Genomic DNA, 15,378 nt, shown 5'->3' on the forward strand with positions numbered 1-15,378 from the left:
ATTAGTGTTTTATTAGTAGGTTAGTTTGTTAGTTTGCAGAGAGCTACAGCAGCTCCTCAGTTAGTTTCTGTTCATTGAACATGATGTTAGTAGTCTGCTGAGTGAACAAAACTGCCGAGCTTGTGTTGAGCCTGCCACCCCTTCTAAAAATAAATAAATAAGCATAAAGTCTTGGCACTGACAGTGTCATGTTTGTTTTTCCAATTTGTGAAAATCAGTTGTTCCAACAAAAAAAAACATTTGCTCCTAAAGAAATTAAATCATTGTTTCAGACAGTAATATACTGCAGTATTTAACGAAAGGGGAAGAAATACTAAAAAGCAGCAGGTGGGTGTTAGTATGAGCGCCGTCATACGCTAGTGAGCGAGTTGAGGTTCACTTGGCTCTCCTGTGAACAAGGAAGACACTCACCTGGGCAGGCTGACCACACAGCATAAGGGCATGAGGTAGACACCCTGGCCTCTGAGAATGTCACTCCAGCCTGCCAGTCATGTCATGAGGAACCACATGAGATTCCCCAGGAGTGTGTGGTCAACCCAGTTTTGTATCAGCAGCTCCTCTTTTCATCTACAGTGATTAATACCAGTCCCCTTTCCAAGTCCTGAAACCCTTCTTTGCTTGCTTATTTTAACATGTTTGTTTTTTTTGTTTGTTTGTTTGTGTTTTAGTCTTAAATAATAAATGGTCATGTCTTGTAGAAGGATTGCAGGAACCTGAGAGAGGAGTGTGTGTCTGCAACTGCGGGCGCAAAAGCAAAGTGTTGGTCAGAGGGTTAGAAGAAAGGCCAGCCATCAGCATTCAGAAGACAGGTTAGTAATCATCCCACGGTTAGCAGACATTAGTACAGTTAGATATTAGTCAGGTATTGTTAGTAGAATCCAGACCTGGGCAAAAAAAAGCTATTTGCACATAATTGTTAGCATTTGCTGCAATTTGCTTAAGTATCAGATGGTGGGGCTGTAGACATCATGACAGCTTAATTGGCGCCGGCAGCCGTCGGTTAGTAGGGCTGCGCAGTTTCTACAGACTTTCGAGTGATTATCTAAATCACACGAATCCCCACCTAAATGGCACTTTAAAGAGGCCGCAACAAATGCTAAGAATCATTTGTAAATAATTTTTCATCCCTTCTCTGCAACATCCAGTGGCTTGTAGAAGAGCTTCGGGCATTTTCAGGGCTTTGCAGCTGCGAGAGTATCAGTGGGAAGCAGCTAGAAGCTTAACGACCATTTGAAATGTTTTGTCAGACCGACATTACACGCATGCACACACTGGCACGCACGCACGCACACGTGTGCGCGCCCACACACAAGGGGAGCACATGCACTGAAACACATGCACTCACACACGGTAACATTTGCATTCAGAGCTGCATAGAAAAAATAAATAAATAATAGCTGTTATCACATCCAATTACTGGCTTTCAACATAAACGGGCAACACAAATTACGCATTGGTCAAAAGCAATTCTCTCTTACAAATTTAAGCTTTTTTTTTTAACTTTATAGTTCTAAAATGTCACAGCTTTTCTAGTTATGGACGCAACACACAATGCTTCCAATGGTATCGCATTATTAGAAAAACTAAATAGACCAGTAAAATTAAAATGTCTTAAGCATTGACTGAAAGAATGGTCAAGGTAGGTCACTGCACTATGAAATAATCAGGCGCTTCATGGCTACAGCGTTAGTGTAGCTGATCAGCCGAAAAAATAAAATAAAAATAAAACAATTGCCCGCACTGTGGGTGTATATTAGCCTTACTCACAGCCTGGGAAACACACATATAAAATGACAGGGAAGAACACTGCAGCACATTTTTTTGGACCCTGCCTTGTGTGAAAAGCTTCTTTTCAAAATGGGCTCACACTGACGGGCAAAGCAGCGCTGGCATGTATATAACTGATCTCAGCCCTTTTTTCACACATATATTGCAGAAGTCGGAGCCATCTCTCAGCTGGTATACGCTGGCACATGGATCATCTCCTCCTGAAAAGGTGTGGGATGACAGTAATGGTCCCACATATCCATCACTGCGGGGGGAACGACACGGCAGCTGTTACAAGCTAGGAAAGAAAAGGTGCATTTTCCATATTCTAGCGCTTTCCTGTGGCTTTTTTCACATCAAGTATTTTTGGTTTGTTTTTTCTTTAACTATTTTCTATTTATTTTCCCAGATTATGCTTCAAACTGAAAAAAATAATCTATAAAGAAGATTATGCTTATCAGATTTGGTCACGGTCTCCACTTTCAGGTTGGTTTATCTCCTGTCATAACCATAATCCCTGGGATGATAGTAGTATAGCATATAGTGGAAAATATTGCAGTGATTTGTCACATAGCTAATCTCCCATGTTCCATCTGCCCACCCTTATCTGCACACTCAGTCAGCACAGAGGATTAACATGCATCTTCCTGTATTGTGTGTGGCAGCGAGGGAGGAAAAATTAGCTCTGCCGTTTATACATGCGTTCAGGCAGCGTTTATATATGTATATATCATCATGAATGAATACTTCATTAATGTGGGGTCTGTTAATGTGAAACTCACAGTCAGATCCTGTACCAGTCTGGGAGGAAGCAGAGCAACGGGTAATGCGTCACTGGTCAAGTCTAGCATGAGCTCCAGTCTGCTTCTCCTGGAGAGTAAGACAACAAGAAAGCAGGAGAAAAGTGGGACGCGACCCAACTACCACCAAAATAGCACAGGAATTACTTTTAGGCATATTGTCTGGTTCTATAAATACAAAGATGAGGCTAAATTACACCTATTGAAAAAAAAAAACAACACAAAATACAAAACAAGCCTCTTGAGACAGGTCTTACTGGTTGATCATTTATCTTTGTATTACATTTTGTCAGAAATTGTTTGGCAATGAATATGACATTTTCTTGTGATTTTAGCTAACGTAACGTGGCGGGTGCACATAACCTCATCCTGCTGCTAGATGGAAGATCCTCCCACGTTCCTCAGGGGTGACATGTCAGTAGCTCTTGGTAAATCCAGTACAAAGCCCACTCAGCACAGGCTAAAGGGTTGGCAGGAAATTTAAAGAACATTCAATAAGGATGCACATCTTATTATGAAGATAATAAAGCCAAACATGAACAAAGAACAAGTTAACAGCAGCACAGAAATATTGGGAAGCTGATGGGGGGGGGGGGCAGTTTCTGTTTACTGCCAATACTTTATTAAATTATTAAGAGTCCAATATTTTTCTCTTTTCTTCCTTAGTGCTGGACTAAAATATTTGTTTTCTGTTATTTGTGTATTCTTTACTTTTGTGTGTTTCATTATGGTACAGTGGACAAATTTGTGAATTAGGTTATCAATATTGTCATTAAATAGTCCACTTTGCATTATATTTACATAAAAGACCTTAGGGCAAAGTGTGTAATTTAATATTCATTTGTTTGCCAAGTGGGGAGCACAACACAGAGCAGACTTGACTGCAGCTAAATATCAACCACGTCAGGGTGAGAAATGCTATCATTTTCTATCATAATTAAAAACAAACCTCCATTCTAGCCTCCTGTTTTCTCCTCCACCAGAAAACCAGGAATAGCATTTCTATAAAAAGCATAATGTAATATTCATAAACCCTCCAAACGCTGTTGAAGCCGAGCAGATGTTCTCCACGCACCTAAAGGTTTACCTTGCGTGAAACGAGACAATCTTCCTGAAAGCAAACGAGTTAATCTAATGAAAGCACAAATTACACGGAGTTTGTGTTATAAACATTAGATAACAAAGCAAGACTCGAGGCGCCCCCTCCCTCCTCCGCCTCACCTGTGCTCTCCATGTTTCTCCATTGAGCAGCGTCAACGACCACGTCCCACTTCTCTCGGAGTCTTCTATTTCTTCTAACGCTGAGGACAAGCTGCACTGACCGGTAGATACAGGCTGTGTGCTGTGATCAGTAGCTTCCCCCTGCAGTAAAAAAAAATAAAAAAATAAAAAATAAATTTAAAAAAAATAACATACAGGGAGGCGTTCTCGCTCCTTGGACCTGCACACGCCGGTGCGCGCTAACGCGATCCGCGGCGTGGCGTCGTACATGGCTGCTGAGCAGATGGAAGCAGATGGAAGCAGATGTGGGAGTGCCACCAACAGCACTGACGGTGGTCCGGTCCGATCCGGACCGGTCCGGGCCACAGGCAGGAATCTAGTAGAAGACTGAAGCCTCGGGACAAAGAAAAAGGACGACAGCTGCCAGCGTGAACAGCGACGTCTTTTGACAACAACCGGGACTGAATGAATGTGAAATCTCGGTCTCCAGCTGCTGCCACAGGTTTATGGTCTTTTGTATGCGCGCCCTCCATCCACCATCTGTGTTTCCCGGGCAACGGAGGACCGCCTGCAGGCACAAGCACGGCACATAATGCACCGCAACCACCTCAGTGCAGGAAATCAGATTAGTTTACATACACCGACCGGGTCTATACTGGCCCAAACTAAATGATCTGGATCGGGAAGGACCCAAAGAAGCTTATCACTTCCTATTTTTCCAAATTTGTTTTTCCTATCCCTTTTCAAAAGTGGATGTATGTATGCAATGGTATTATTTATGTGCCGCCACGGTGATATTTTCCATATGATCTAAGCCCTCTGCGATGATTAATGGTCTGGCTTCTAATTGTATTTTAAGTCATATTGTTTTCATTTCAACTCATACAGCAACTGAAACTGGCAATAATAGCAATTAATAATAATAATAACAAAATAGTGAGATTGGGTTTGAAAACTTCTTTTTGTTCCGCTAGTGAATCAAGCTGTTCTGAGAGGTGGGTGCACGTTTTAGGCCAACGAGACGCTTGAAGCCAATGTCCTCGGTTGATTTGGCAAGGAGTTGTTTGCTATTGTGCCGAATAACACAATGGACTTTGAGACAAAACATGTCAAAACTAGATGGTTCTAGTTAACGATTCGCTAATAACTTCAAGCCCTTACAATAGAACACTTAAGTACTTCCGGCAAAATCACGCGCTTTGCCAAGTTTGTTCTTCTTGAGTCGCCTTAGAGTAACTCGATGTTTTTATGTAGGACGGCAATCACGAAGACGTTGAAGGCCGTCCCACCGAGGTTCATTCACTTCTCTGATTGGCCAGACGCTTTGCGTTGTCGGATTGGGATTGGTTTGAAATGGAGCAGCTGTTTTCAGGCAAGCCAATCGAACACAGAGAAGGGTGGTGTCTAGCCGTTGGCATCCTAGAAAAAGAAATACCCCATATTCGCCATAGATTGCAGCGCTCACAGTCAACACTGTATGCTACTTCTTTAAAGCTGCTGCTTTAGGGAAGTTAGCACCGTTTCCATGCATACCGCTGGACCGGTGGGGTTGTCAGGTTTATGCCGAGTCACCGATCACCTTTATCTCAGCAACTGCAAAGCTGCTAATGATTCCACACTGGTATCTCGGTGCAATATCACCTGCATCGTCAACGTCACAGAGACGGAAAGCCGCTGCACTCTGCCCCCGGACGTGGAACACGTCCACATCCCAATCTCCGACACTCCGTCATCTCCACTCGGTGATCATTTCGACGAGGTGGCGGACAAAATCCAGGTCACCGCAGCCGGCGGCGGCCGCACGCTGGTGCACTGCAACGCCGGCGTGAGCCGCTCTTCCGCCCTGTGCATGGCTTATCTGCTGAAGCACCAGGGTGCGACTCTGCTGGATGCCCACAAGTTGCTGAAGGCTTGTCGGCCGATGGTGAGGCCCAACATAGGCTTCTGGAAGCAGCTCATCTGCTACGAAATGTTACTCCGTGGCTGCAACTCTGTCCACATGGTGGCTTCCTCCATGGGAGAAATCCCGGACATTTATCAAGACGAAGCCAGAAATATGTTGCCGCTATGATGAAGTTGCGCCATGTCGACGACAATGAAACTTGTTGAAAGGCGCAAGACACCACCGTGATTGAGCGTTGCAGTTCCATCCATCTCATTTGTCTTCCAGTTTTTCATTGTGTCCGCTTGTTTTTGCTTCGTGCCAGCGTTCCATTTGCGCTGGAAGGAAACCTCTATCCTGCATTTATTGAACAATCTATTGTCATCGTTCTGCCTTAACTTTATTTTGCCACCAGCACGTTTACGATTTGCTCGACTACAGCTTTTATTTAAGACATTCCTCTAGGATTTTGGATGCTTTTTGTGCCACTATACTCATTGTAAATCATCAAAATATAATCAGATGTATGTTTTCTATGTTCAGCACCAGCTTGTGGAATATGTAATTCAAGTCACTTCAGACAAGGTACAAAAAGTAAAAATAATTTATTATGGAATTAGGATTCTGCATGGATAAATTCAGTCCACACAATGTTTACAAGCAGCAGAGCATTTTCTTTGGACAGTCAAACAAGTGGAATAATTGTCTCAACAACAGCATAGCCACCACTTAAATCCGTTTACTGCCTTTTATAACACGTTTAATACATTTAACAATGTCAACTATGGAATTTTGACTGCTGCGAGAATGTGTTTTCCTTGTTACATTAAGTGGTTTTCGAATATAACAACTGTTGGCTTTATTTCCAAGAAGGCAGGCAAAAGAAAATTACATATTATATTAATCTTTACAATTAGGCAAATGTATTCATTTATCAACAAACATGCACATCTCAAACCAAGAAAAACAGCCTAAAAGTGGTCAACCTTCAATCCCAGTGCTCTCAGCAGTGATCTCAAAAAATCAAAAAATAAACACCACACAGATTGCAGGATTAAAAAAAAAGAAAGAAAGAAAGAAAACCATTTAAATGCACAGCCCACACTTCCAAAAATGAATTCCTTTACGAGTACAATTTAGACAAGATAGCAGATTAATGTCTCTACAGAAAGTCTTTTTCATGATGATGCCAGCTGGCTTTTTTCCTCACTCTGACTCAAAGCCCCACTCCCACCCTCCACACCTCAAACAAAGAGCAAGATCACATTTTCAAAATGTCACTTGCTTAATAAACAGACTGATCTTTCCAGCTTGGTTTAGTCTCAGCCATAAGGTGAGCACTCTTTTGGAAAATTAAAGGTTGTCTTTACATTCATCTGGCCAACACAGTGAGGTTACAAACAATTCCACAAAAACATTTTTAACCATCTAAAGTGACTTTCAGTACAATTTAAAGACATGTTCAGGAATCTGTACCTCAGGTACTTTACAATAATTAATTTCAATAGCTTCTTTTTTGAAAACAATGCATCTCAATATTACACTAGACAAAACATGTAGAATAAATTTCAAATCCTAATAGAATAAAAATCATTTTTGTAGGATTATCTGCTACTGGAATATCCTGAGTCACAACCGACAACCGTATTCAGATCAGATTGCTTAAACAGGGAAGTTACTATAGGTGTGCAAAAACTACATGCTTATTTCCCCTACACTGCATTTATGGTACCGTCAATAAGGCAATTGTGTCGTCTGCATAGAAATACATTGTGCCTGTGAAATGGTAGCATGGCAGAAAGGTGTACTTTTAACGCATGGTGAAATTGAGTGCACCCCCAGGAGAATAAATGACAACTGTATTCATGAGGCAACTTCATACTTAAACCTCCAGTGTAGTCAACCACTCGAGGCAATGGCTCCAAGACGATGATTGTCGATCACATCTAAAAGAAATCAAGCGGGATTAACAACATAAAACATGAAAATACAAATTTAAAAAAAAGGAAACCACTTACCTCTTGTTCAAGCTTCTGGTAGTCTGTGTATTTATGACGGCGAGTGGATTTGGACTTCTTTCCTTCCAAAGCAAAGGCGATGATCTAAAAGACAAAGACAAGAGCAATGTAAGTGAAGTGCGCCACGCCTAAGCAGAAACATCAATGGTATATCTTTGATGTATGCTATAATGTGAACCAAACTCTCCGACCAGCTGGTACTATGTCTACCTGGTCTAAACTGCTCCATCAGCATCAGCTCAACAAATTCAAGATCATTCCAGCTAAATTGAAAAACTCTTCACTATGTCACTCTGTCTAATCGACTATCCTAACTCTGAGTTGGTCCACCCCTTTAAAAGCCGGCGTAATGTAAATTAACCTCCTGTGGCAATGCATATAAACATGTGAGTTGCGAAAAAAAAACAAGCATGCTACATTCAGTAACCTCTCTAGAAAGAAGCATTCTGGATATTTATAAAAGTTGAAGAAACAATTTTAATTTGTGGAAAATGTCCTCAGAGTGTCTACAGAAATATTGTTCTTTTATAACAGTCTATATTTTGTAAATATGGTTAGAGTTAATAACGTACGGGTGCAAGTCTGAATACGTTTTTTTCACCTCGCTGTTATATTAACACTTGATTGGTGCTTTGGTGGAAGACCAGAGACCTATAAATCTAATTTTGACTTCTGAAATGTGCTCCCTCAATAGAAAAACACAAAAGAGGAATGAGCCTATATTCTATTACTTTAAGCTGACCACAAAAGTGTTGTATAGTAACAACTGCATGAGAGACTCTTGGTTGGAAACACACTACTTGATTATACTGTGCTTCAAAACAAATGTGAAACTGTTACTTCTGACAACTCGAGCTAACACTCTCAAAATGCTCTCTTTCAGTGCAAGGATGCACATTACACAAGTCAAACCTTAAAATAAAAGTAAAAATGTTTACCTTCCGCTTGTTGTGGTAAGCAATGTAGAACACAGCCACCAACACCGCTGCAGAGACAAGGTAGGCGAAAAAATGGCTGCTTTCTTCCTTTCCATTTGCACCCACTGGGTAAGTCTCTGACTCTCCGTTCCTGGTTTCTGTTTTTTCTTTTGATTCATTTTCCTGTTTATGTGTGTCTTCTTCCTGTGGTTTTGCAACACTGTCTGCTTCGCCTTGTGGGGTTTTCACAGGGGTATCCACATCTTTATTTGCACCAGTGCTGTCTGCTGTTTCCTGGTCATTTCCAGTTTTATCCTTTGATTCGTCTTTTTTATCACTGACATTCTTGTCATCAGCTTTTTTCACATTTCCTGCCTGTTCGTCCACATTTTGAGGGTTTGATTCATCTCCATCAGTGGCGATTGCAGCTGTTGCCTTATTTTCATTTTCTTTGTTTTCCTTTTTCGCGTTTCCATTTGTGTCCTGTGGTTTTTCAACACCGCCTGCTTTGCCTTGTGGGGTTTTCACAGAGGTATCCCCATCTTTATTTGCACCAGCGCTGTCTGCTGTTTTCTGGTCATTTCCAGTTTTATCCTTTGCATCGTATTTATCATTGACATTCTTTTTATCAGCTTTTTTCACATTGCCTGCCTGTTTGTCCACATTTTGAGGGGTTGATTCATCTCCATCAGTGGTGATTGCAGCTGTTGCCTTATTTTCATTGTTTTCTTTTACCGCGTTTCCATCCGTGTCCTGTGGGTTTGTAACACTGCCTGCTTTGTCTTGTGGGGTTTTCACAGAGGTATCCCCATCTTTATTTGCACCAGCGCTGTCTACTGTTTTCCTGCCATTTCCATCTTTATTTAATTTTGTTTCTGTTGGCGCATTAGAACCTGATGAGACCGCTCCTGTACTCTGACCAGCTAAGGGTTTTTCACTTGAGGTGGCCACATTTGGCTTTTGATCAATACTGGGGCTCCCCTTTTCTTTTTTTTGTGTGCCTAACGTTGTCTGTGTTGTTGCAAGTGACTCTGAAGTGCTGGGTTCTGTAGGTGCGGCATTTTTAGGTGGAGTTTCACCTGTGACTGTACAATAATTTAAGGGGGCAAAAAAGGGAATATTTAACAAGACACAATGACAATCACACAATAATATGTTACTGCAATGTTCAAACCATACCTGCAAGTATCACTACTAATATATCAACATTAAGCATTACAACCATTTGATAGAATAGCATAAAAAGATCAACTATTGGTCACCAACTATCAACAATTATTACAACTCAGACATTTAAGCATCTAATCGTTGTGCAACTATTGACACAATAATTAATCCTACAAAATTGACAGTTGGAAAAAAAAGAAGTAATGGATGAAGATTTAAGGAAGTAACGCTGGCTTGAGTCAAGTAATTCGTAGTAATCAAAGTAATCAAAGTCAGAGGACTGTTCACTGAGGCTTGAGAGTACACCTGATAAATAGAGACGGAAAACTTGAGAGCACCACTAATAAAAACACATCGTGTAGGAATTAATGAGAAACAGTCAAGAAACATCAAGAAACGATGGCTTCACTGTCTATTTCACGAGCCTGGACTTGGAAAATATTAGAAGCTATATTTTTTTACAGCGCCACCAGGAGGGAGGGTGGCAATTAATTTGTGTCAAAAGCGTCAAACCGTCAGACGTATAGCGGGAACATTTTCCCGACCCAATACTTGTGGCACTTAATAGCTCCATCCGTTATTCTTGTATTCAGTGACTTTGACTGTGCGTAAGGTTGTCCCTTGTCATTTGATGAGCAAGAACTCATTTCAAGATTAACCTGTTTGTTTTTGTTTTTTACTGTTAAAAAACAAAACAAAAACCTACCTGACCTGCCTAACAACAAAGATACTTCTGCGGGTTTAACAGCAAAGACAAGCAGGTATTTTTATTTACCGACGTTGATGTTGATATTAAGAAGTCCTGCTTCGTGACAAGACTTTGGACCCACCAACTAGCTTGCAATTAGCTAACACGCAATGGAAACGATTCAAGTGTTTCTCGAATATAAACGAACGTGGACCAAACGCGTGGGGTGAAAAGAAAATGAACTCACCTCTGCACGAGTAGCAGAGTAAACCAGCAAGCAGCAGTGAAATCCTCCACATTATGACCACATAAACATAAAATGCACAAAGCTAATCTGACCGTCCTCACGACAGAATCCTCGTTGACAAACAGGAGAAGACAGGCTGGAGGTTTTGACAAATCCTGTTCCTGCTTCCGTGTACAAGCACTAAGGATTATGGGGCTGCACTTTACTGCCACCTAAAGGTTGCAATTCGGCATTACAGGCTGTCCAGCAGTCAGCGAGAGCAAATGGTAGCCTCGGCTCTTTTATCTCGTAGTTTTTTTGCTTTTATGTTCTTTTATGTTTTAGTGACAATGGGATCAAAGGGATAAAATGACATTTTACCCATAAACCTTTGACATAATTGCGTTTGTATTTGTATTTTTTATTTTTTTATTTTTTTTATTTTTTTTATTTTTTATTTTTTTTTAAATCTTCCAAGGAAGGTGGGCATAGCTAAAAAATATCCATCACCTGTCTTGGCTGACATTTATAAGCTCTGTCTGACTGCTTGCTTAAGGTTTGACTGTCTGCCACACCTGTACTGTCAGCTTGTTTAAGGGTTTTGAGAACAACGGGATAAGGAGGTAAATGCTACCCTGGATTAAACAGACACGACTCGTAATCTGCACTGTGAGAAAAACGTTTAGAATTTGTTAAAACATTCTTTGATTATTAACAAAAATTTCCATGACAGGATATCAAATAATAATAATGATGACTACCTGTCCATTTTACATTTGGTTGAAATAAAGACCAAAGTCAGACCAAAAAGTTCATATCACCCAATAGAGATGGATGGATGGCTCTTTCCTGTGAGCCAGCAAATGCATAGTCTGGAGTCTTTTTGACTCCAGACTGGACAAGTCGCCAGCCATTGTAATACATTTTAGATTTTGATATTATTGAATTGTTTTCTCTAAAAAAAAAAAAAAAAAAGATTAAACCCAAAACAAACAAACAAAAAAAACCACGAGGAGTACAGAGAACTGGGCATATTTATCCAATTGCCACCAACAGGTGAGAAAGTGGTTATGTCACTTGTATTTCTGGCCAAAAGATGGCAGTATATACCTTAGGGGAGCGTGAAAAACTCCCCAAATCACTATTCGACCAGTGTACGTGTCTCCATTATACAATAAGAAGAAGAAGGGGGGGGGGGGAGGATATGAAACGTATTTATTAAAAAAAATAAATAAATAAATAAAAAAAAATAGAAACATGCAGTTATAAAGAAAAATAATGAAGCTACTTAGTAAAAACTAAACAGCATCCCAGCTGAGCGAGAAACTAACTTGACCCTGCGATGAAGAGACTGCAGTGGGAGCTGCACAGATGAGATAATTATCCTGAATGTTAATTGGAGGTGTTTTACATCTCAGCTGGGTGCTGGGGGAACCTGTGGGTTCTTGTAATGAGTACATCTTAATTGTGGCAGGCTGTTTGACATTTGAAAAGTCCAATGATCCCTCTCATTCTTGACACACATTTGCATTTCCAGCTTTAAGGTCAAATGGGTATGAATAAAACATAAAGGAGGGTCTTAAGCTCACAGTCAGCCATACCTTTTCTCCACAAAAGCCCCAGCTGAGCAGCGCTGAGCTCACTGAATGTTACAGTAACAATCAATTAGGATCACTAGGAGAAACCACATGCGAGGCACACACAGCATCCTGTTTTTAATGGGAGCGTAAGGTCATGAGTCAATGAAAGATGTTAAATCACTCTTCTGATTGATTTTGTGTTTTACATGCGATTATTAAATGCTGCACCCTGGCCAGGGTGCATGGCTCAGGGGGAGAGTTGCTTTATTTTGATAATCCTTTCCGAGGCAAGAGAATTTTACCTCAGTGACAGTGTACGCGTAGCGCTGCGTGCATGGGAACTATCAAAGGGTTAACCTAACCTGGAATAAATTCCGGATCAAAGGAAGGCCCCCCAAAAGGAAACTTGGCAAGAGATTGGAAGAATTTAATGAGCAAAAATTAACATGCATTAAATCTGACCTCGTGCTTACATGGCAGATGTTGAGTGGAGCAGCAACCAGCTATCTCATTATCCGAGATAAGCAGCGGAGAGTTATATCGGATATGGAGCATGGGAATTCAGACTACATACCAATGGCTCCACTTTTGAATGCTACTGACTGGTGGTCGGTGACTGAACTCACTCCAAAACCCTTTTCAGGTGAAATTATTTTTGTGTATTTGTTTATATATATATGTATATATACATATATATATATATATATATATATATATATATATATATATATATATACATATATATATATATATATATATATATATACATATATATATATATATATATATATATATACATATATATATGTATATATATATATATATATATATATATATATATATACACACATATATTTTATAGAAAACATGCACAGGTAGAGGAATTAGATGACCCAACCAGCATAACTGGCAACGTTCACTCTGCGGTTTCATAACAGTGGCACTGTCTCTCGCCCATTGCCCTGAATGCGTTGACTTGAGGAGGCAGAATTTCCTGGCTGTTTTGACAACTCATTACCCATAATTTTGCTGACGGACTGGCGAAGTGGCACCAGGGACCGTGTGGTTTGTGCCTGAAATGATGCAAGATAGAAACAGGCAAGCAGGCATAGACTTATTATTTCCTAATGATCGCTTTAAACCTCGGGGGGGGGGGGGGGACTTGACAGTTTGGTGACTCTGGCAGGAGGACGAGAAGTGAAAACACAGCCTCTGTCCACATGTGTTTGGTTTTAAGGGAGTGTGTAAGGAACAGACACCTCCTTCTTATCACACTGTCGTCTGCCAGCAATGCACTGATGCAATGATGAATACTGTCCGATGAGCTGTCTGAGGGTAATAATCAGACTGGTGTGGAATTCGGTCTCTGTAGGTCGCTGATTGGTCCACGTCTCTCCCTTTATGGCTGAGGTAGGCACTCAGTATATGGAGGGGTGGCTTTCGTTGGGCTCCTCCAGGCCGTAGCTCCCCCGTATTGGCTTAATTGGTCTAACCCTGGCACTACTCCTCATCTCCAAAGCCACCAAAAACTGTAACCCACCTTGCGCATTTTTTCCCCCCCACTAATTGAAATGCCTAATGAGGTCCCCAGGGCTCCATCCCATTACCTCTGAGTTAATTAGGGCCTAAGCACCGTGCCAAACGGTGAATAAAGATGCAGCGAAAGTGCAGGAGGATCGCAGAGCCCAGGCAGGGTTCAGTGCGGTGGGACAGGCCTGACCTGCATTTTCTGTCATTGTTGTCGGAGCAGATGTCTTGTTTTTTTTTATTATGTACTCCACAGTTTTCAATTTTTGTTACCCTTTTCTTTCGTGCGGTTACTCCAATTGTGTTTTTATTAAGCATTTAAATGCTTTCGAAGCGTTTAAAATGAAAACAAAAAAACTGACAAGCATGTTATGGAGCTCTGTTTAATTTCTGTGTGGCTGCAGTAAAATTATCATTAACTCCACATTCTCAACAGGTCGAGAAGGCAGTTATCAACTTGTTATGTGCACAGTGGTCACCATAATGACAACATTCACCCAAACCACATGACATTGTTAAAAACACTTCTGCTCGTTAGGGGACCAACATGTGGGCTGATGGAAGAGTAAAGAGACTGAGCAAGACAGATACTTTAAGAAACAATTTCAAATGTTTATTGAACATGTCAAAGAAAAAAAAAGAGGGGGGGGGGGCACACTTGGGAATTGAAAAGGGGGAGGAGAAAGGGCTGCAATTATTGGCCAGTACTATGACTTCAACTTAATACTAACATTAATCAGATTTTGGCTAAAAAGAAAACATGTTTTTGTTCCTTTTTGTTGTTTTTTTTGTTGTTGTTTTTTTTTTTTTTTTTTTATAAAGAAACGTTATGTACATTGGTTCTTTTATACAAGAGGTTCATTGGGTAAATGCATCAACACAAAAAAAAAGAAACCAGTTCTGCGGTAAACTTTACAAAAAATACATTTAGTTTTCATTGAGAGATGTAGAAAAGGAGACGGTCAAATATTGACCAATAACATTTCTTCCTCTTCATCATTTAGAAAAAAAGTTGTTCTATTAACTATGCAAAAAGAAAAGCAATATACAGCACAATAAATGGGTGAAGGGGGATTGACCTTCGGCTGGATTCACTCGGCTGGCTTAGTGACCAGGGAGAGGGGCTGTGACTGGAACAAGGCATGATGGGAGTGAAGGGCGGCCTGGTGGAAAGGGGAGGGAGGGCTGAGCATGGAGGGGTGCAGGGAAGGGAAGGGGATTGGCCGGCTGAGGATGGGTGTGGTCGGCTGGCTGCCTGAAGTACCAACTGAGATGGAGGCGGGCTGGGAAGAGGAGGTAGAGGAGGAAGAGGAGGAGGAGGAGGATGTGGATCCAGAGGCCTTCCCGGATAGCGAGAAGTGGTGATGCATGCGGCCCTCCGGCTTGGTGGTGAGCGACAGCGGCTGGGCCTGCTCGGAATGGGTGGCAGCGGGGGCGGCCGGAGAAGCCAAGGCGGCCGAGGGAGTGGCCGGCGAGTCCAGCATGCTGCCGTGGGACGACGCCGGACTGTCGCACATCTTCTCCGAGGGCAGGTACTGCACGCACTGCTTCTTGTTCCTTATCGAGAAGTCTGGGGAGAGGAGAA

The 15,378-nt window shown here is 41.3% G+C and overlaps 3 protein-coding genes across 6 annotated transcripts in view; 1 reads left to right on the forward strand and 2 right to left on the reverse strand.

Annotated features, from left to right (window-relative positions):
• The first annotated feature begins 5,275 nt into the window (after nucleotides 1-5,275).
• LOC142896959 (dual specificity protein phosphatase 18) lies at nucleotides 5,276-6,167 on the forward strand. The gene has a single exon (XM_076038928.1). The coding sequence runs from the start codon at nucleotides 5,314-5,316 to the stop codon at nucleotides 5,857-5,859; it is 546 nt and encodes a 181-aa protein (XP_075895043.1). The 5' UTR covers nucleotides 5,276-5,313; the 3' UTR covers nucleotides 5,860-6,167.
• A 93-nt stretch (nucleotides 6,168-6,260) lies between these two features.
• On the reverse strand, nucleotides 6,261-10,938 carry tgoln2 (trans-golgi network protein 2). The gene is made up of 4 exons (XM_076038927.1): nucleotides 10,708-10,938; nucleotides 8,627-9,690; nucleotides 7,689-7,772; nucleotides 6,261-7,616 (listed from the first exon to the last, which is right to left on the reverse strand). Exons 1-4 carry the CDS (start codon nucleotides 10,757-10,759, stop codon nucleotides 7,611-7,613), a joined length of 1,206 nt encoding a protein of 401 aa, XP_075895042.1. The 5' UTR covers nucleotides 10,760-10,938; the 3' UTR covers nucleotides 6,261-7,610.
• A 3,224-nt stretch (nucleotides 10,939-14,162) lies between these two features.
• tcf7l1b (transcription factor 7 like 1b) overlaps nucleotides 14,163-15,378 on the reverse strand; it is a 35,670-nt gene continuing 34,454 nt past the window's right edge. For all 4 annotated transcript variants that reach the window (XM_076038930.1, XM_076038929.1, XM_076038933.1 and 1 more), the window contains one exon: nucleotides 14,163-15,363. In XM_076038930.1, coding sequence (XP_075895045.1) covers nucleotides 14,885-15,363 — 479 coding nt within the window. In that variant the 3' untranslated portion in view covers nucleotides 14,163-14,884. The remainder of the gene's footprint in view (nucleotides 15,364-15,378) is intronic.

This window comes from Nelusetta ayraudi, unplaced genomic scaffold (genome assembly GCF_046127955.1).
Source record: "Nelusetta ayraudi isolate G7.1 ecotype Tasmania unplaced genomic scaffold, CSIRO-AGI_Nayr_v1 ptg000058l, whole genome shotgun sequence".
NCBI classification, from domain to species: domain Eukaryota; kingdom Metazoa; phylum Chordata; class Actinopteri; order Tetraodontiformes; family Monacanthidae; genus Nelusetta; species Nelusetta ayraudi.